Genomic DNA, 21563 nt, shown 5'->3' on the forward strand with positions numbered 1-21563 from the left:
ACTGATGATTTGGAACCAGACTAAGTTAATGCACCGTATGGAGTGAAGGCTGATGTTTTTCTACTTCTTTGATCTTATCTTACAGTCAGCAGTGGGTTTGTCTTCCCAGTTTTATTGCTTTGCACATATTTTATCTCTCTTGATGGACTCAAACTTGCTTCTCTCTTATTCTTATATTGCTTGCTATTAGCTGTAGACCCTTAAATGTTCTATTTCTCTTAGCCACCATTCCAAATTCCTTCCCATGCCTCTGAAATATACTTTTTTACACAACTTAATGGCCCATAATAGCTTTGTTCAACTGTGATTAGTTTTATGTAAGCAAATTTATGTTATTTCACATGTGAAAGCATTTTCATATACTTCATACATTTTTCAAGTATGTAAGTACTTCATCTTTTTGTTTATACTTTTACTCAATTAAACGTCAAAGGCATTCAAGGCACCCTTCAATAAAAATACAATAATTCATAGCGAACAAATATTTTCTGAGTCCTATTGTATGCCAGACACATAGCAGAATGAAAGGCACACTTTCAAATTCAAAGGAAGAAAGGGAAAGTAGATGCTCTAAGTAAAACGAAATCAAATCAACAAACCCAAAACCAAATTGTGCTGCAAGAAAGATACAACTTTGAACCTAAGGCTTTTCTCTGAGCTTCTCAACAGCCAAGGTAAAAGAAAAAAATGAATAGATTTTATAATTATTTTGTCTTAGTAAAAGGAACACATCAACAGATCAAGAAATTTTTTTTCTGACCCTTAAGTTTAAAATTTTTTTCTCTTTAAAATATTAATTCTTGGAAAGTCCCTGGTGGTCCAGCAGTTAGAGCTCCACACTCTCACTGCCGAGGTCCCGGGTTCCATCCCTGGTTGGGAAACAAAGATCCCACAAGCCTTGCAGTGCAGCCAAATTTTTTTTTAAAAGGAATTCTTTAAAGGTTGGAGACCTTATTTACTATTTCTTTTGCGTCTCCCTATGCTTCCAGTACTTGATACACACTGGATGATCAATATGTAGCCAAAGACAAGTCAACATTAGTATTATCTTCAATTTTCTTCTAAAGGCACAGGAACCTAAGAATTATACAAGGTGTGAAGTTAGGGAACATAGTCTATAATACTGCCCGCACTTCTGATACCAAGTACAAGTTCAACAGTTTCTGATGCCAAAAGCTTGGCTTCTTTGTACCCTGGTGCCAAATCAAATCTCTGAGACAGAGTTTTGGGTAAAGTAGAAAAGGATAGCTTTATTACTTTGCCAGGCAAAGGGGAACACAGCAGGCTCCTACCTCGAAAAACTGTGTGTCCCAACAGCAGAGGATTTGATGAGGGCTTTTATAGCAAGGTCCAAGAATGGGGTCTCTGACAGGATCAGGGTGTGTGCAGGGTTTTCAGGCCCTTAATCTCATCTCAGGTGGTCAGTCTCCTAATCTTGATGAGCTTCTCTGGTCCTTTAATCTTGCCTCAGGTGGTTTCTTGGATGCTCCTCTCTTGATTAATGTGTTCAAATCTACCCTTTTTAACTCAAGGAAGGTCATGAAGGCTGGAGTCTTGCCTACAAGAAATGGGGGACCAAAAAAGGCCCCCGTGCCAGGGAGCCCCACAGGGCCCCACTTGGTTTCACTCCCAAGACCATGCTCAAACTCAATAATTTGCTAGAAGGACTCACAGAATTCACTGAAAGCAGTTATACACATGGTCATGGTTTATTATGGGAAAAGATACAAATTAAAGTCAGCCGAGGGAGAGATGCATGGGCAGAGTCCAGGAAGGTTCTGAAAGCATCTTCTCTCCATGGAGTCATGGAGAGCATTAACTTCTCCCAGCAGTGAGCGGTGGCAATATGCATGAAGTATTGCCAGCCAGGGAGGTTACCCGAGCCTTGGCATTCAGAGTCTTTGTTGGGGCTTGGTCACTAAAACGTATTTGGCCACCTACATAGCTGCCCTCCAGAGGTCAACTGATACCATGTGACCCAAAGCCGCCACCCTAAATCACATTGTTGTCTTGGCTCAAAGCCACCACTCTAAGTTACATTATTACTGTCTAGCTGGCCAAAGGCACCCAGGTAAACAAAAACACTTTTATCAAGGCTGGACATTCCAAGGGCTTAGAGGTTGCCTCCCAGGAAACAAGGGCAAAGGCCAGACCTTTCTTTGGGTAAGCTTACTTCTTTCCTACACACAAGGTCATCACCATGGTTCATGAATCCAGTATCTGAAGTATCTGACTTTGATCAGGACATCATGAGCTGGTTTACTGGGGAACACAACTACTGCTTTCCATGATATGGAGTGCTGAGGTTGAAAGATGCAAAATCTTTGCCTTTCCCTTTACTCATTAAACATAAATTTAGAAAATAAAACCAAAAAATAAAATAAAACAAAATATTTGACCCTGTTTTTCTTTTCAGTAATGTGATTTATGTTAGAATAAAAAGTTCAAATATTTTAGAAAAAAGTATTTGTTCCTTTTGGTGGTTTTAAAAAGTCCTCTTTCGTTTCAAGAGTTCAAACATTCTGACATTTCTTTGAGGTACTTGTTTATCTTATCCATTCTCTTTGTGATTCTAGAGCTGTAAATTATATAGCTTTAAGATTTCAGGATTTTCTGTTGCATTTCTTGTAAGCTTCTATCCCACAGAGGGGATTTTTTTTTAAATTCTTGAAAGATCTTTATTCTTTTTTTTTTAATCTCTAGACATTTTCTAGGTTTGTTTCTTAAGGTATGGAAAGCAGAAATTCACTTTTTATTCCAGAGAGCACTAATTTTGTTGAGCTGGGGCAAATTAAGCTCCCTACCATGAAGTAAGCTCCCTGCGTGCAGGGATTTTGATTTTTTTTTTTTCCTTTTACTTTCACATGTGTAGCCCCAGTGCCTGTTGCACTATTTAGCAAATGCAGATACTCAGTACATATTTGTTGCGTCAAATTAAGTTTTCAAAAAGTTAAAAACCTAATCCTTGCAAAAAGCTAAAACAAGCATGCATGAAAGATGTAGGTAACTCATTAGTGAGAGAAGCCAGCAAGGTAGTAGTCAGTCCTCAAATCGGCACTGAAAGACTGCATGCACAGGATTGCAAGGTGAGAGTCTAAAAATTGTAACTATCATCCAGGACAGCAGATTGTAAATAACTATGGGCTTATCTCTTCTATTGCACGGAAGCCATTCGCATTTCTGCTTGGATAAAATTCATCTGCATTGCTATAAGACAAAAGTCGTCTTGGTAATGTCAAGCTGTTCTTTGTTGCCCCGGGGGTTTCCTGAGCGACAGCACTCACCCTGCTTGTTTTGAACTTCTACCTAGTTATTGCTCACTTCCGGGTACCCATCCTCAACATGTGTGTTCAAAGCACAAGCCTCATATGACTTCCTCATTTTACCCCTTCTCTCCTTCCCATGTAGATGCAGTCACATTCAACTTACCCAAGGGGAATGCTTCCCAAGTGCCACAAGCTACCCGACCCATGACCCTCAGTAAAGACACTTACCTGTGAGTCCCTGCTCTGCTCTATCCCTGCCTGCAGTGACCGGACTTTGAGCTCTGGGTGACCTTCTGTGGTCCTTTGGGCATGGCATGCACCCCTCTCTAGGACCTGTGAACATAATAAATCCTTTAATTTCACATGCCTTTCTGAGTATAATTTCTGTGGCTGTGTTAGCGTGATCCCCAAAGACCCCACAAAGGGGGGTTACTCCCCCATTTACAACCCAGCTCATATCAGTTTTTCAGAAATTAACATCTATCCTTTCAGAGTTGTAAAGTATTCTAGTCAGTAGTGAAAATTAAGTCAAATGGAGTATTCTTAGTAATATTTGTTGGAGAGTTTAATCTCATCTATCAGGTCTGGAAATTAAAAGATAAGTCTTTCTTGATTTCCAAATGCAGAAACAATTATTAGTTTGTTGGCAACTTGATTTGTTTTGTATCAAGCCAAGTGTTTTATTTCAAGTTACTTTTAGTCTATGTTTATTCAGATTCAGGCATATAGTAGGTACTCAATAAATATTTGTAGAATTAATAAATAAAGGCAGAATTTATCTAAGTGTTCTGGCTCTGAAGGAATCATGTCTGAATAATTTTCTCTTTCAATACCACTTTCTCATGCTTATGAAAGCAGTGAGTAGTGGGGAAATCAGGAGCTGTGGGATCAGATCAACATGGTTCCAGTCTCAGTTCTGCAATGTATTGGTTGTAAGGTTTCCAAGAAACCACTTAACCCCTCTAAGCTTTAGTTTTCCTTCAATAAAATGGGGATAATAATAACCACCTTGCTGGCATGTGGTAAGCATTGATACGTACATAATGGGTTGGTCATAATGTGTGCAAAGTGCCTCATACAGATTTGCAGTTTTAGTTGTTTTAGTTTGAACTGCTAGCACAAATTATCATAGATTGAGTAGCTTAAATAACAAACATCTATTTTTCCCATTTCTGGAGGCTGGGAAATCCAAGATCAAAGCACCAGCAGATCCAGTGTCTGGTGTGAGCACACTTCCTGGTTTGTAGATGGCCATCTTCTTGTCATATCCTGACATAGCAAAGAAGAGACGAAGAAGCAAGCTCTCTCTGTCTCTTACAGAAGCATTAATCCCCTAATCACCCTCACAATTTAATTACCCCTTAAGGGCCCCATCTCCAAATACCATAGCATTGAGGATTAGGGTTTCAGCATAAGAATTTGGAGGAACACAAATATTCAGTTCATGGCAACAGCCTAAAACACGATTTAAAAATAGAAGAATTTACTGTCATCTAACAAAATAATGGAAAGAAATCACAAATAATGAGAGATCAAAGCAAAGATATGATTAGCTTTCTTTTAAAACCTGTGACAATTTCCCATTCTGCAAACGTAAATGAAATGTTTCTACTTATTTTCCTATTATTGTTTTAAGTTTAAGGATTATTTAGGGTAAGGTTTGAGAACTTTATTATTTGGTGATAGCAAATAGTGTCTTTGTGGCTTGCTGGCCTTGTGAGAAGCCAAGAATATTGCGGCTGGATCAAGATTTCTGTGTTCTAAGTGATTGGTTTCTGTTTAAGCCCTCAATAAAAATAAACACTCCAATTGCTTTTGCTGTGTAACAAATAAACCCAAAATTGAGGGGCTTAAACCAACCCCGTTATTTATGCTCACAGATCCTGTGGATCAGGAATTTGGAGAGGGAATAGCCAGGATGGTTTGCCTCTTTTCAGGATATCTGGGACCCCAGTTACAAAATATGGAGATCAGGGATGACTCAATTACTGGGAACTAGAATCATCTGAAGGTTTGTTTGCTCATATGTCCGGCACCTGGGCTGGGAGGGCTTAAAGACGGGAGCTGCTAACAAGAGCATCTACATGTGATTCCTCTCTATAGTTGGCTTCCTTTCAGCATAGTGTCCTCGGGGTAGTTGGACTTCTGACATGGTGGCTCAGGGCTCCAGGCACAAGTATTCCAATCAGATGATGCAGAAGCCATATTGCCTTTTATGGCAACCTCTGAAGGCACAAAGCGTATCTTTTATATGCTCTATTTGTTGTAGTGGTCTTAAGCCCACCTAGATTCAAGGGGAGGAAACATAGACCCCACCACTTGGTAGGAGGGTGGCAGGGTCATATTCTAGAGAAAAATGTGGGATAGGAGATATTCCTGTGGCCATCTTTGGAAAATAAATTTGCCACAATGAGTGATTTTGTAGAGGCTTATTTCATATTAGAATATGAAATGAAATATGTCCTACAGTTGTCAAGGGTATTTCCTTTTAGTTGAGCTATTGTCACTGCCCTGTATTCAGCTAGTCACACACAATTTTCTTTGTGATGGGCTTTTATCTTTTCCTAATGTTGCATTTTCTTAGTTTGGGCTCATTACCTCACTGATATAGCTGTTTTAATATTTAATCTATCCCCAGTTCCCAAATCATTTTCTCAAGTGCCCATCAATTCCGTATAAGTGATTAATTGAAATGGCTTTTGAAGCATGACTGCATCTGGCTAAGGCAAATCTAAATGTCAACCTTGGGAGCATCCAGTGACATTCAGATGACTCCTTCAGTATAGAGACTCCTTTTTCTATCATGTGATATATCTTGTCAAAAGAGGGCCAAAAATGGTGCCTTTCCCACTCAATATTTTTAGTGTTGTTGAAAAAACTGGCCCTCTAGAGTCATGCAGACTTGCTTTAATCCCAGTGGCCCCATTTAGTTGTGTGAAACAGTGCAAGTTTCTTAAGAATTATGGGTTAGTTTCCTCATCTATATACTGACGATAAAAATCCCCACTTTATGGAGTTGTAATAGGGAAATTAAATAGTCAAAGAAGCTTCTGATGTAGGGCCTGGTTTGTAGTAAGAACTCAATAGTAGCTAATGATAAGAAAAACTGCCTTTGCATTTTCTGTGCCCATAAATTCCCTTTCAGAATAATAGGTCTTAATCAGGCTCTTGCACTGATTGTGCTGGTTTCACTCGACAGGTAAGGGAGAAAGGGTCCACACTAGTGATGATCTTAAGTGTCTTCCTCTTCATTACCCTTTGGGAGTGGCAGAAAAACATTCACCTGAGAACTGTGATAAGCCAGGGAAGGGAGCTTCAGGAGCCTGGGGTTAATGGAGGGCAACCTTTTTGAAGGATATATCGTCTCTACCAGATTCTCCATGGGTAGTGACTGGGCTGTTAAAAGGGCAGTTAAAAAAATTATTTTCAAATGAGATGTCCCTTTGCCTGACCACCACAGGACTTTTACATCTTATTGTAAATATATATACATACATAGAAATGTATAAAACTTGGGCAATGTATGCCGTGTAAGAAATAAAGTACAAAATGTAGGATAGAATTTTCTCTTGTCCCTTGGGACTTCTCCACTTAAAACCTCTCTTTAATCTCCAATTACTGTAACAGTCATTATAAAGATGCAGAATGTTTATTGGATTATTTGAAACTGTGAGAAAGCTTTAATTCACTTGGATTTATTGTCTTTCTGTGCGGCAGGTGGTGAAGTTTACCAAATCCTTTGAATTGATGTCCCCAAAGTGCAGTGCCGATGCTGAGAACAGGTAGGGCTTGTGAGTTTCAGTTTTGTCTTTAGCTCTCATCTTCAATCCTTGGTATGGGCAGCATCACATGCTTTTTGAGGATAGGAGTTTTTCTCTCTTTAGATCAGCAAGTGCCGCCAAATATCATCACTCTTCTGTATTTCAGGGCTTAAATAAAAACTATACATAAAAATACATGTATATGCATCTAAAACTGCTAATGAATAAAAGTTGATGTTTGGATATTCCTTAACTACATAGATAACCTTTTTGGTTTTTGCTTTTTGTTTTTGCTTTTGCTTTATTCTGTCCTTTGTTTACCTTCCTCCCTTTTGTTTGCTTGTCTTTGGCCAATAACCCCTTAGGGAAAAGAGTAAGAGTTTCTAGTAATTCACTTTTTGTCCCCATCGGTATCTTCAAGGCTGTAGCAGCGTGAAAGTAAGGGTTGGGAACAATCAGTGATTTTCTGTTAGCTTTGCACTACCTTGAGTAATAGTTCAGCTGCTACAAAAATGGATTCTCTTTACTTTGGTCACCTCTAGATGAAGGGCTAAAAAATAATGAGATTGACCAAAATGCAGCAACCTGGAGGAAAACAGGCGAAGCATGATGATGATGGCAATGACAGTGCCAATGGTGGTAATAATACCAGCTAGCTGAACGGCTTCTGCTCATTCAGCACTGAGCATCCAGGTATCACTGTAGATGCTTTACATACATTGAGTTTCCCAGATAACCAGGTGAAGTAGGCATCATTATTCATGCATGACAGAGGAGAAGGCCAAGGTTCAGAGAGTTTAAGTGACTTGTTCTTGGCTCTGCAGTGAGAAAATTGTAGCCATATCTCAGAACAAGATCACCTATGTAAGACCCTCCCAGTCTCTGAATTTTGATCCCATTGCCACACATAATTTACAGTCTGGTAATCAATCTCATGTAATGAATGTCTGCTGGATTAATGTTTCCCAAATCTGGCTGGACCAATCAGAATCAAGCTTGGAGAACCGAATAAAAACTAAATTCTCAGGACCCACATGAGTGATTTTGATTCAAAGTGTTGAAAGTGAAGTGCTAAGGATCTATGTATTCAAAAGGCTCCTTGGGTAATACCTGTTTCAAGATGTAATTGTTGAGGGTAATTTGATTTTATTTATCTATTATTGCCTTCAAGTTCACAAAATAGATATCAGTACCCTTAAAATGGGCACTTTAGTTGCTTCACTTTTTAAAGTGTATGAAATTTAAAAGAGTCTGTTTATAATTCCATTTATAGAGCATTCTTGAAAAGGCAAAATCATAGGAACAGAAAGCAGATCAGTAGTTGCCAGGGTATGGAGATGGAGAGAGGGGTTTACTGTGAGGGGGTACAGGGGAATTTTGGGTTGTGAAGGAACCGTTCTACGTCTTCCTTTTGGTGGCAATTGTACAACCGCATTTGTCAAAACTTGCAGAAGTATGCACTTAAAAAGCATGAATTTTACTATTTGTAAATTTTGCCTTAAAATGGGAAGCGAGAGGCCTTTTGTAAGAGGTTTTTGTTTTTGTGAAAACGTGTGTTCACATCTATATTTAATGTCTGCTAATCTATACTCAAAAACGATTTAGACAGAGTTACTAGTGGTGTATTCAGACATTTTCCTAAAAATTTCATGTAAAATAACATGAAATACATTTTAAAATATCTATCTGTACTTACTCTTCTGGCTAGTTACAGCCTCATGTAGGTTCTCTTTCTCACATATGAGGGGGGAGAAGTTTTCCTTTGAAATTCTAATGCTTTAGTATTTTTTTTTTTTTTTCACTCCTGAATGTGTCCTCATGGTCGCTGCAGAGTTAAATATTTCATTATTTTTAATGCTGAGAGAACTTCCATGTCAAAACGAAATGACCCAAGGCCAAGACTGCCCTTGGCAAACTTCTGATAATAAAAAGGAAAGAAATAAAGAAAGAAAGGTCAGATTTTCTTTAAAGAGACATTTGAAAAGTGCCTTTGAACTTTGACATTATGAGATAGTACTCTCCATCATTCTATTTGTGGCCTTTATGTAGAATGTCCATTTATCTCAGAAGACCTTTTCTGCATTGTCTAGTAATTTTCCTCTTGTAGATGTGGGATCCTTTGGTCATTTGTTGGAAGCTAAAGGAATAAAGACAAGTGGCTCTAGCATTTATTTCGCCAGTGGCCGTGGAAGAGACATTGAAACAGGCTACAAGTCTACAAATCACAGCCTGCTCTCAATGTGTTGTAAATCTTTCCTTTAACCTTTCATCACTTAACATCTTCACTATAGATAATGTCCATTAGGTACCTTAGTCCTTTGGACATCATTCAGAGTTATAATAGGATAGCTCTTGAAGATAATGTCTAGGGCTTCATGCAACAATATTTCAGGGCACTATTTTAATTCTGATGAACTCTGATTTAAAGCTTGCTGATTTTTATAGACAGTCCTTGAAGATTTTTTAAAAACCAATTTTGTTGCTGACTCATCATTTCTGCCTACTGTCTTTTGTGGCTAACTCTTTTGTCATGGCCCGTCTCCTCTTGGTCTCCATGCAATTAATACCAAGCAATTTGAGAGACAGATATGATTTGATCTGTCTCTCTTCACCCAGCATATGGGACATCCTTGATGACTCTTCCAGTGATAAGATTCTCATTGTGTCACAGTGGGCTTTTTCCACTGATAGGGAGTTCTAATTGTTAGAAAGCATTTTATGTTGAATCACATTTCTGTAACTTCCACCTGTTTGTCCTAAATTTGTCCTTTGGAGATGGTTATCCCTTCATTAATTTTATTACTTCATTCAATAGCCATATGATGAGTACCTACCCTCTGATAGGCAATGTGTCTAGAGAGATTTTTTTTTTTAATAGCAGTCTCTGCCCTCAAGGATCTCAAGGCCAATGAACAGGAGTAGGAGTAGGTTAAGAATATAACATAACCATAACTAGCTTTCACCAGGCCTGCTGACCATAGCTGTAAAGAGAGTCACAGTAACAGTGATAATTTATACTTGGCTGCTTGGTAATTTCTCCCTTGTAGTGTAAGAACCTGAGCCCTTTGCAAAAGTCACTCTTGAAGTGGTTCTGGGAATCCCCAAGGTTAAAAAAAATTTTTTTTATTGCGGACTCATTATTTCTTTTAAGTGTCCCTAAGTGCTCGCCCTCTAAACATGGCAGAGCAGCATGTGCTGGGCATGGGCTTCCTGGCCACTCAAATTCCCATGGGCACCACTGGACTCCTCACCAGCGCTGGGCCACAGCTCCCCCGGCACTGTCTCCAATGTGCCGGCGGCCTTTCCAATCCAAACAAGGCTGGGTAATCACTGCAGAAGTGAGAAGAAGGTTCACTTTCCATACCGTGTGTTATAGTCTGTTGCCTGGCCCCTAATCAGTCCTGCATGTCCCTCATGTTTTTACAAGTCTTTTAGTTTCTAAAGCTTTTATCTGCCGCCCTTCTTTCTCCATAGGACTCGCACTTAGTGCATGCGACCAGGCTTAGGAAGCAGACCCCAGATTGAGGGCCAGCCACTACGTTGTTCTTTTGATTTCCCCACCTTCTTCCATCTTAGCCACTTGACTCAGATGCTCAAGACCTCCTCCTCCCAGTCCCTTCTGCCCCATGCACATGAACTTGTACAAATAAATGCCCCCTCACGTACAGATGTGTCTCAAATTAGGCTCATATGTCCTGCTGTCAAGTGAATCAGTGACGCCAAAGCAATTCAATACTTTTGTAAAAGGTTTGTGAAAGGTGACATTTTAACATAGAGGAAGGAACACCCAACTCATCTGGGAAAAACCAGAAGGTGATCTTCAGGGAAGGCTTTCGATTTGGTGAAACTTCATCTAGGTCCTGGAGAATGATGGGGAGTTAGTGACATGGCTACCTTCCAGGGAGAGGAAACATCATAAACAGAAGCGCGGAGGTGGTAGAGAGAACATGGCGTGCTCCAGGATCTTTAATTAGGGCTGTGAGCTGCTGTCACAGGGGTCATAATAACTGATGGTGATGGCCCTTAGCTCTTCCTGAGGGCATCCAGCTCCCCTGAATCCCATCTCCTGGGGTTTGGGTCCTATCTGGTCCTCAGATGCTCAGACCCTCTTAATTGGCCAGGAGACGGGCTACATGCCTGCTTACTCACGGGGGACCAGCAACAGTGACATATTAAGATTTGTCTTGAAAAATCCTCTGGGCAGTAGTGTGGAAGAAGGACCAGAGAATGACAAACTCACGCCACTGAGGATTAAATCTACTGCCTTACCCACATGGCAGTAGTTCAGTCCTGGAAGACTGCACAGATCCACTGTCCTTACTTTTCCCATGTCGGCAACTGCTATTTTTAGACTATTCGTATTTCATGGTCGCCAGACTCTTCACCACCCTTTTTTATTCTCCTCTGGACATGCCCCCAGCATGCTCGAGTCCTTCTTAAAGTGGTATGTCTTAGAATGGAACATGATTTTCCAGTTTTCTCCAGAATCAGAATAGATTAGAAAGAGACATATACCTCTCTTTTTCAGAATATAATACTGTTGATGCATTTATTATTTACAGTCATCTTGTGTTGTCAATAATGACTTTAAAAAAAAATTAAGATCTTGTCTGATCCATCCGACTCTCCCTCTCCTCAGATCTCACTTTAGGACCTTTTCTGTGAAGCCTAATTTAATAATATTTAGTGAATTGGCCTGAGTAAACTTTCTTGAATCTCCTTATTCAAGCTTTAATAAACCTCTTTCTGTTCTCAGTGGGAATAGGTAGTCTGAATGATCATATGTACTTAGAAATAGAAAAGAACGTTTATGGACTTCTTGAGAGCTAGAAATTTTTATTTAGTTTAAAGTATATTTGGCCAGATTCTATTGATGTATCTCCTAGATATAAATATGGACGCTTTGGAAATTGCACTTTCTCAGCACTGCTACTTAGGGTGTTAAAAAAAAAAAAAGCCAATGTCTGTAATTTCTAGAAGGTAACAACTGACTAAAAGGGAATTTTCACATAATCATTTAGTGGAATATAGTGGAAATAAATATTGTTTAAAACCCAAGCTCTGTAACCGTTTCAAGTGTTTTGGGAGTAAGGGAGTTGAGGGGAGAAAATTTATTTTGGTGGGAAACAATCTTTTTTAAAAACTTAATCTTCTTACTGTATTTTTCATTTGGTATGACTAAAAGGGGAGGAGAAAAATAAAGCTAGAAATCTCGGAGCAGTTAAATAGCAAGATTCTCTGTTTAACGAGCCTTTAAGCGTGCAGGTCAGCCTGGAGGGTGGACAGCTAAAATGCTCTATTTGAAAAGCTGAGGATACATGGTAGGCAGAGTAATGTCCCTCAAAGATACCCAGCTCCTAACCCAAGGAACCTGTGAGTGTTCTGCAAAGGGACATTGCAGATCTGATGAAGAATCTTGAGATGGGGAGATTATCCTGGATTATCTGGATGGGTCCAGTGTAACCAGAAGAGTCCATATAAGTGGAGAGGTGACGACGGAAGCAGAGGTCAGCGTGATGCAGTTTGAGAAAGACTCGACCTGTCATTGCTGGCTTTGAAGATGGAGGAATGGGGCCATGGGACAAGGAATGTGGGCAACCTCTAAAAGTTGAAAAAGGCAAGGAAAGGAATTCTCCCCTAGAGAATTGTAAGATAATAACTTTGTGCTGCTTAGAGTCACTTAAGTGTGTGGTAATGTGTCACAACAATGACAGGAAACTAATACGGGGGGTTTGAAGTTAAAAGGAGTCCAAGAAGAAGAGAATTCAGGAAAAAATGAAGGAATAAGGAGGGGCAAACAAAGAACCCACGGGACTGAGCAACATGGGTGGGTAGAGGCTGAAACTTGTGGGAAAACACGGCCAGTGAGATATTCCCAGGGGTGGGGCGGCTAAAGGATATGTGTGAACTGTATGTTGTGCTCAGTTTAAAAATGTTACATCTGCTGTGTCCTTTGCTTGCTATCCAGCTCGCTGTCTTCAGTTGCCACTCACACCTCCTAAAACCAGAAGTGCACGTTTTCTACAGGCTACTGCGGAGAATACAGAGATAGAAAAAATGAGGTCTTTAACACTCAAATAGAAATATTCAAGGTTACAAATTTGTTCTATTTTAAATGTTATTTCAGTAAAGCTTGTTTCCTCAGTGTAGTGGATTGAAGAGCGTCCCCTCAAACTTTGTGACCATCTGAGACCTTAGACTGGGTCCTTATTTGGAAATAGGGTCTTTGCAGGTGCAGTTGATTAAGGATCTTGAGATGAAATCATGCTGGATATTCGTGTTGGATTTACCGCACAGGCAATAAATCCTATGACTGGTGTCCTCATGAGAAGAGGAGAGGACATACAACCACACAAAGGAGAAGAAGACCCTAAGAAGACAGAGGCAGAGATTGGAGTGATAAGTACAAGCCCAAGAACACCAGCAGCCACCATAAGCTGGAAAAGGCAACGAAAGATTCTCCTCCAGAGCCTTTGGAGGGAGCATGGTCCTGCCAATACCTTGATTTTGGTCTTCTGGCCTCCAGAATTATGAGAGAATACATTTGTGTTGTAAGCCACCAAGTTTGTAGTACTTTGTTATGGCAGCTGTAGGAGACTAATACACTCAGTTGTTAAATGGGGAAGATAAATAGATAACACCTACTAAATGTCTCTTCCAGCAACAAAGTTCCAGGAAGCTATGATTCTGTACATCTACCATTGTGCATTATAGTGGTTTGTTATTAATTATGGAAAGAGAATTAACTGTACTTGAAAGTCCAGTATCTGTCACACCTATGTTGTCTTAGTTAATCTCACAAATGCCCAATGAGCTACGTATTATTGTCCTCATTTTACAAATGAGGATCAGGAGGCTCAGAGAGGTTAAGTAACTTGCACACATTTTCATGTTACTAAGTGTTGAATTTGTAGTCTGAGAGCAGCATTTCTGGCAATACCACCTATGCTCCTGCAGGTTTATGTCTGGGAGAAATTCTCTTGGCCATCTAATGCTCGCTCTATTAAGACCACGGCCTTAGTTGAGTTAGATGCTATTTAACATGTCTTCAACAAGATTATACTATGATTTAGCATTGAAATGAAAAGTATTATTTTTCAGAAAAACATGGAAGTGAAATATAAATTTGATATTAGTAATAAAAATGTTTATCGTTAGAAAACTGGCCACAAATCTGTATGTTCTTGCAAAGCTACAACCAGGGAAGAAACTCACAAGGAGATAAAGCTGTGCTATATTTTGTAACTAAAATACATATTAAAGGATCATTTACCACATGCCAAGTCATGCAACTGAAGGCAGGAAAAATTGACAAAGTACTCACAATAACTGAAAGAAATTTCAAAACATTAAGAAGCTTGTGAAAGCGAATTCACGCAGGTTGCGGGACTGTTATTAAAGCGCGGAATATCAATTTGTCAAAAACTTCTAATGTTTTAGAAGCTGCTTAACTTCCAGTGACAAGTGATTCGATTGAGGAAAAAAGGAAACTGAATTTAGTCAAAACAGGAAATGCTGAGAAAATCCTAGTGTTTTTTGACATGTCTGCCAATGCCAAGTGTGCTTAAACGATCAACCTCAAGAATGTAGATGACAGAGTGTAGCATTTCAACGGGAGGCCATGCATAACATCAGATGGTTAAAACTTGCCACCATATTTAATTTTAAATAACAAAAACTAAAAGTGGTAGACAGAAAACTAAAGCTAAAGATAGTAGACAGAATGTGCGCTCCCATGACCTTCACCCTCTGTTGTATTACGTTGCATTATATAGCCAAAGAGACTTTGCAGATGCAATTAAGGTTGTTAATCAATTGATGTTAAAATAAGGATATTATTCTAGGATTAACTAGGTGGACCCAATGTAATCACAAGCCCTTAAATACAGAGCTTTCTTCCAGTTGAGGACTGAAAAGTAAGTTAGAAAGATGCAGCAGCAGGGGAAAGTCAGACAGATTTGAAGCACAAACAGGATTCAACACATACTGCTGGCTTACTACAGTGGGTCACATATTAAGGAACCTGGGAACTCTGTGCTACAACTACAATGAATTGAATTCTCCCAACAACCTGGATGAGCTTGATTCTTCCCCAGAACCTCCAGAAAGGAATGCAGTTCTGTCGACACTGTGATTTTGGTCTTGTTAGATCCTAAGCAGTAAATCCAGCTGACAAACACCGTAATGAACTTCTGATCTCCAGAATTATGTGATAATAAAAGGGTGCTGTTTTAAGCTGCTAATTTGGTAGTCGTTTGTTATGCAGAAGTAGGAAATGAATGCAGTATTAGTGTATGAGTTTGAACCCAATTTCATATAAGAATGAGGGTGAAGTCAATGATGTTACTGTGTGTGTATCACATCTGTTCAGCCATGTGGAACAGATGACCAGGAGCCCTACATAACCCTCCAAGTTACATTAGGTCTTGACACAGCTTTCAGGCATGTATCAGCACAGTAAAAGAATTGCTGGTGGCACAACAGAACAACAGCAACCCCTTAAAATTTCTGTCAGCAAACCAACTAAGGAATCCTTGAGGAAGGAATGTGAGCCTGGTTGTTGTCTAAAAATCTGCCAATGACACCTTTTACTAAGTTCAGTAGAATGGCAGCATCAAAACTTTCCGGAGGGGTTGGCAGCTCGAAAGAGAGTCCTGGTGATGATAGCAGAGCACTCCTCTTAAAAAGGCTGCATCCTGGTGCCTCAAAGGCTCATACCTGTGAACATAGAAGACTCTGTATTGAAAAGTGATTCAGAAGAATGACACTGAATTTGAAGAAATTTTAGAAATGTCTTAGTCAACTTATTTTATTTTGCTCATAATTTTTCCTTTCATATATAATCTTCTTGTATAGTTAAAATTTTCCTTGAAGAATGGTATATTATAAAGTTTGTGTCTAATCCAGAAGATCTCTAAAGTAAGATTAAAATATTTTAAGTGAAAAGAACACTGACTCATTACAGCAATTTTTCTCTTCTTTCAGTGGTTCAAAAATAACAATGCATCTCACAATTGATGGTATTGTAGATCCAATGAAATAATATGATCCTTACACACATTGTTTTTCTTGTGGCTTTTCTGTCCCTTAGCTCATCTACATCTACCCCTGAGGGTACATATATCTCAATTTTGAGAAGCATCTCAGAGGCCTTCAGGGTTTCTTTCACTGTTAAGATTGGACAGCCCCATGATTCTTCTCAACATTAGTTTTCTGCGTTGCATTTTTGGAGTCAGAATACTGAAACTCATGTTTCAATGCCTTATTGATTTTTTTCTTTTCCTTTTCAATCCTGTGTGGAATCTAGTTTTGTAAACAAATTACTCCTTCCAGCATTCCTCACTTCTCGGTAACTCTTTCCTTTAGGCTTCCAGCCCCCATGGCCCAAATCTAGCATTTTGGTGGGAACTGACTTCCATGAGATGTGACTATAATGAGAACAAAACTACAGGATGAGCTCTAGCATTGGGTCAAGAGTCTATAAACAAGGCTCCTAGAGATGTTCTTTGTCTTTATCCAGCAGCAAAGATATTTTCAGGAATAGACTTGGGATAGACTGTGTTAGCCTGGAGAGACGAAGTATGATGAGTGAGGATTTTGTTTATCACAATTTACTGTGACTGTACCTTGCAGCCATATTGTACATTTTATAACTCTGAGATGTCCCTGGCCAAGACGAGGTGATTTCCAACACTTATCCAGATTATGAATATGATTTTGGACTCATGCTTCCATAAAGTCTGATGTGACTCACCCTTACTTGGATATTACCACTCAAAAGCCTGCCACCTTGATGAGGCTTTGGGGAATTAGAAATTCTGCTCCTACCTTGGAGAATGTCACTAAATATCTTTGCCAAGAATCCTAACTGTGCCAACTTCACCGTGTATCCCTTCGATTGTGAATTTCAACCTTTTTTGATTGCAACCTACAACAAAAATACATTTTATATCCAAACCTAGTTAATGTATATAAACACATACACAAATGCACCCACACATATATCTAAAACAAGTTTCATGAAACTATATTTACCTTTACTATGTATGTAACTTCTGATTTATTCTAGTCTTTAAAAAAACCAACCTGCTGTCTTGACCCACAAAATTGATTACATGATTCACTATTTTGTTGTTACCCACAACAAAACTTTAGACTTTTAAGCCATGTCTGATTTATACCTGCAGTGTGTGTGGCCTCAATCAATACCTATATTGGTTATTTTAAAATATCAGTTGTGTGAAACTGATTTTTCCCAAACATTTCAGAACTTCTTCACTCAAATACATATTGTGCTTCAAATAAGGCATCTTGGGGAGGGTTTGTTTGTGTAAGTTCTTTATGCAACTATTTAGTACAAGTGAATGAAATGTCTTACAGGATCTGAATTTAGACTCCTGGGGATGTAAGGAGTAATGACATCCCCACACTCTTTTTGCTAGAGAGCAGGCACATTCAGTCCTACCAGGGCCTTTCAGCCACATTCTTCAAGTCTTGTACTAGAGTCATTTTTATATATAGCTTGGTGAATCAGTTCCTGCCCTCCAAGAAGCATATGCCGAGATTAAATGAACAAAAGATTTTTCAGGGGAAAGAGCTATGAAGGATAAAGAGGGTGAGACAAGGAATAGGCAGGGAGAGCCTTCCACTGCACTGCTCTGGCAAAGGAGAGAGGAAAGAAGGATGAACAGGAGGAGTAATAGATTGCAGCATAGTTTGGAGAAAATCTCTGTCCAGCCAAGGAGGGAGTTCTGAGCAGAAGTTGCCCATTGGAAGAATCTCATCCCCAGGAATGGCTCAGTTCCTACCCTTGCCATGCTCAGTCATTGGCAGACAACGACCTGCCAAAGTCGGGAGATGGAGACATTCAATCCGCTGTGCTCTCTGTTGCAAGTTCTCTTAAAGGGAAATATGAGCGGCGCATCTCCACAGCCACTGTACTAGTGGGCCATTCAGTAAATATTCCTTGCTTTCAATAACTATCCAAAAATATTTTTAAATTCTCACTTGGCAGCTTAATTATCATGTTTCTTCATTATTCTTATCTTAAAATTTTTATTGAGATGTAATTCACATACAACAAAATCATTCTTTTAAAATGTACAATTCAGTGGGTTGGGTTTTAGTATATTCACAAGGCTGTGAAACCATATACTGTATGTTTCCAGAACATTTTTATCGCCCCCAAAAAGAAACTCTGTGCCCATTAGTAGTCACTTCTTATTCTCTCCTCCTTCCAGGCTCTGACAGTTACTAAGCTACTTTCTATTTCTATCAGTTTGGCTATTTTGGGACATTTCATATAAATAGAATCATACAGTATGTGACCTTTGCATTTAGCTTCTTTCACCTAGCATATTTTCATGATTCATACAAGTTGTAGCATGTACATTATTCCTTCATTACTTTTTGTGGCTGAATGATAGTCCTTTGTATGCCTAGACCACATTTTGTTTATCCATTCATCAGTGGATGATGTTTCTACTTTTGGGCTAGTAAGAATAATGCCACTATGAACATTCATGTACAAGTTTTTGAATGGACATACATTTTCAGTTCTTTTGGGCATAGATCTAAGAGTGGAATGGCTGGGTCATGTGTTAATTGTATGTTTAACTTTTAGAGCAACTTCCAGACTGTTTACTACAGTGGTTATACAATTTTACATGCCCATCAGCAAAGTATGAGGGCTGCAATTTCTCCAGGTCCTCATCAATATTATTTATTTATTTATAAAAGTATAACCATTCTAGTGAGTACAAAGTGGTATCTCATTGTGGTTGTGATTTCCCTAATAGCTAATGATTTCAAACGTGTTTCCACGTCCATATTGGCCATTTGTATATCTTGTTTGAAAAATATGAATTCAAATCCTTTGCCATTCTTTAATTATGTTAATAGTCTTATTATTGTCGAGTTGTAAAAGTCCTCTGTATTTTCTGAATATGTCTCATATAATATTTATGATTTACATATATTTTTTGTGCTCTATAAGTTGTCTTCTCACTTTCTTGATAGTGTCCTTTCAAATATAAGATTTTAATTTTGATGAAGTCAAATTTATATATATATTTTTTTTCTTGTCATTTGTGCCTTTGGTGTCATATCTAAGAATCCAGTGCTTAATCCAAAGTCATAAAGATTTTTGCCTTTCTTCTAAGAGTGTGATGGTTTTAGCTTTTACATGTAGGTCTTTGATGTTCAGTTTACTGAACTGTTCAGTTTACTTTTTATATATGATGTGAAATAGGTGTTCAGTTTCATTCTTTTGCATGTGTATATCCTGTTGCCTCAGCATTACTTATTGAAAAGACTATTCTTTCCCCATTGAATTGTCTTGGCACCCTTGTGGGAAATCAGTTGACCGTAGATGTCTGAGTCTATTTCTGGACTCTCAGTTCTATTTCATTGATCTATATGTCTATCCTTATGCCAGTATCACACTGTCTTTATTATTGTGTCTTTGAAATAAGCTACAACTTACTTTTATTCCAGCTTTGTTCTTTTTTAAGATTGCTTTAGTTATTTTGGAGTAAGTTTCCTTCTGTTCCTACTTTGTTGAGATTTTTGCACTCTGTCATGAAAGAGTGTTCGATATCGTCAAATGCTTTCTCTGTGTCTGTTAAGATGACTACGTGATTTTTTGTGCTTTGTTCTATTAATAGAGTGTATTGCATTGATTGATTTTTTGAATGTTAAAGCAATCTTGCATTCTTGGGATAAACCCCACTTGGTCATGATGTATAATCTTTTTCATATGTTGCTGCATCAGGTTCATTAGTATTTTGTTGAGAATTTTTACATATATATTCATAAGGGTGGTTGGTCTGTAATTTCTTTTCTTGTGATATCTGGTTTTAGTATCAGGGTAATACTGTCTTCATAGAATGAGTTGGGAAGTGTTCCCTCCTATGCTTTGGAAATGAAAGATTTGTGTTTACAGAAAAATTCTTCTTGAAGCATTGGTAGAATTCACTAGGGAAGCCATCTAGTCCTGAGCTTTTCTTTGAACACTATTTTAAATTATTAATTCAACCTCTTTACTTGTTATTGTTTCATTAGATCTTCTAATTCTTCGTGAGTCCACTTCAATAATTTTTGTATTTCTAGAAATTTGTCCATTTCATATGTTATCAAATTTGTTATACAATTATTCATAGTATTCCCTTACCATCTTATTTCTGTAAAGTTGGTAGTAATACTGTCTTTCATTCCTGATTTTAGTAACTTCAGTCTTCTCTCTCTTTTTTTTTTTTTTGGCAAGCTTAGCCAAAGGTTTGTCTATTTTATTGATCTTTTCAAGAACCAACTTTTGTTTTTGTTGATTATCTCTATTGTTTTCCTCTTCTCAGACTGTTTATTCCTCCTCTAATATTTATTGTGTCCTTCCATCTGCTTGCTTTAGATTTAGTGTGCTCTTCTTTTTCTAGTGTCTCAGGTGGAAGGTGAAGTTACTGATTTGAAATTTTTTCTTTTTTTAATGTAGGCATTTATAGCTGTAAATTATCCCCTACACACTGCTTCAGCAGCATCCAGTGTGTTTTGGTATGTTGTGTTCTGTTTTCATTAATCTCAAAATATTTTCTAATTTCACTGTGATTTCTTCTTTAGCTCATTGATTTTTTAGTAGTATATTGTTCTATTTCTAAATATTTGTGAATTTTCCAAACTTCTTTCCGTTATTCATTTCTAATTTTACTTCATTGTGGTTGGAGAATACTTTTTATGATATTAATCCTTTTTTGCTCCCCTAGGCTTTTTTTTTCTGCTTTTTTTTAAGTTTTCTTTTTTTTATTTTAAGCTCTTTATTGGAATATAATTGCTTTACACTGTTGTGCCAGTTTTTGCTGTACAACAAAGTGAATCAGCTGTATTTATACATATATCCCCATATCCCCTCCCTCCCTCAACTCTCTCCCACCCTCCCTATCCCACCCCTCTAAGTCATCACCCATTATTGAGTTGATCTCCCTGTGTTATGCAGCAGCTTCCCACTCGCTATCTATTTTACATTTGATAGTGTATATATGTCAATGCTACTCTCTCACTTCGTCCCAGCTTCCCCTTCACCCCCGACCCCGTGTCCTCAAGTCCATTCTCTACATCTGCATCTTTATTCTTGCCCTGTCACTGGGTTCATCAAAAAATGATAACAATCTTTTATGATATCAATCTTTCAAAATTTATTAAGACTTGTTTTAAGGTTTATCCTAAGAATTCTTTGTGCATGCTTGAGAAGAATGTCTGTTCTGCCTCTGTTGGATAGAGTGCTCTACAGATGTCTGTTAGGTCTAGTTGTTTCAGTGTTGTTCAGTCTTTTAATTCCTTATTATTCTTCTGCCTCATTGTTCTATCTGTTATTGAAAGCACAGCGTTGAAGACTCCAACTGTTATTGTTGAATTATCTATTCTCCCTTCAGTTCTCTAAGTTTTTGATTCACACATTTTTGGGCTCTTTTGTTATGTGCCATATGTTTATAACTGTTATATTTTTTGATGGTTCATTGCTTTTACCATTTTAAAATATCCTTCTGTC

General features: G+C 38.3%; 1 protein-coding gene across 2 annotated transcripts in view; it reads left to right on the plus strand.

Moving 5' to 3' along the window:
- The window catches only part of PDE11A (phosphodiesterase 11A), a 380330-nt gene that overhangs the window by 153921 nt on the left and 204846 nt on the right, over positions 1 to 21563 (plus strand). For both annotated transcript variants that reach the window (XM_057745497.1, XM_057745496.1), the window contains one exon: positions 6984 to 7048. In XM_057745497.1, coding sequence (XP_057601480.1) covers positions 6984 to 7048 — 65 coding nt within the window. The remainder of the gene's footprint in view (positions 1 to 6983; positions 7049 to 21563) is intronic.

This window comes from Hippopotamus amphibius, chromosome 8, assembly GCF_030028045.1.
Source record: "Hippopotamus amphibius kiboko isolate mHipAmp2 chromosome 8, mHipAmp2.hap2, whole genome shotgun sequence".
In the NCBI taxonomy this organism is placed as follows: Eukaryota; Metazoa; Chordata; class Mammalia; order Artiodactyla; family Hippopotamidae; genus Hippopotamus; species Hippopotamus amphibius.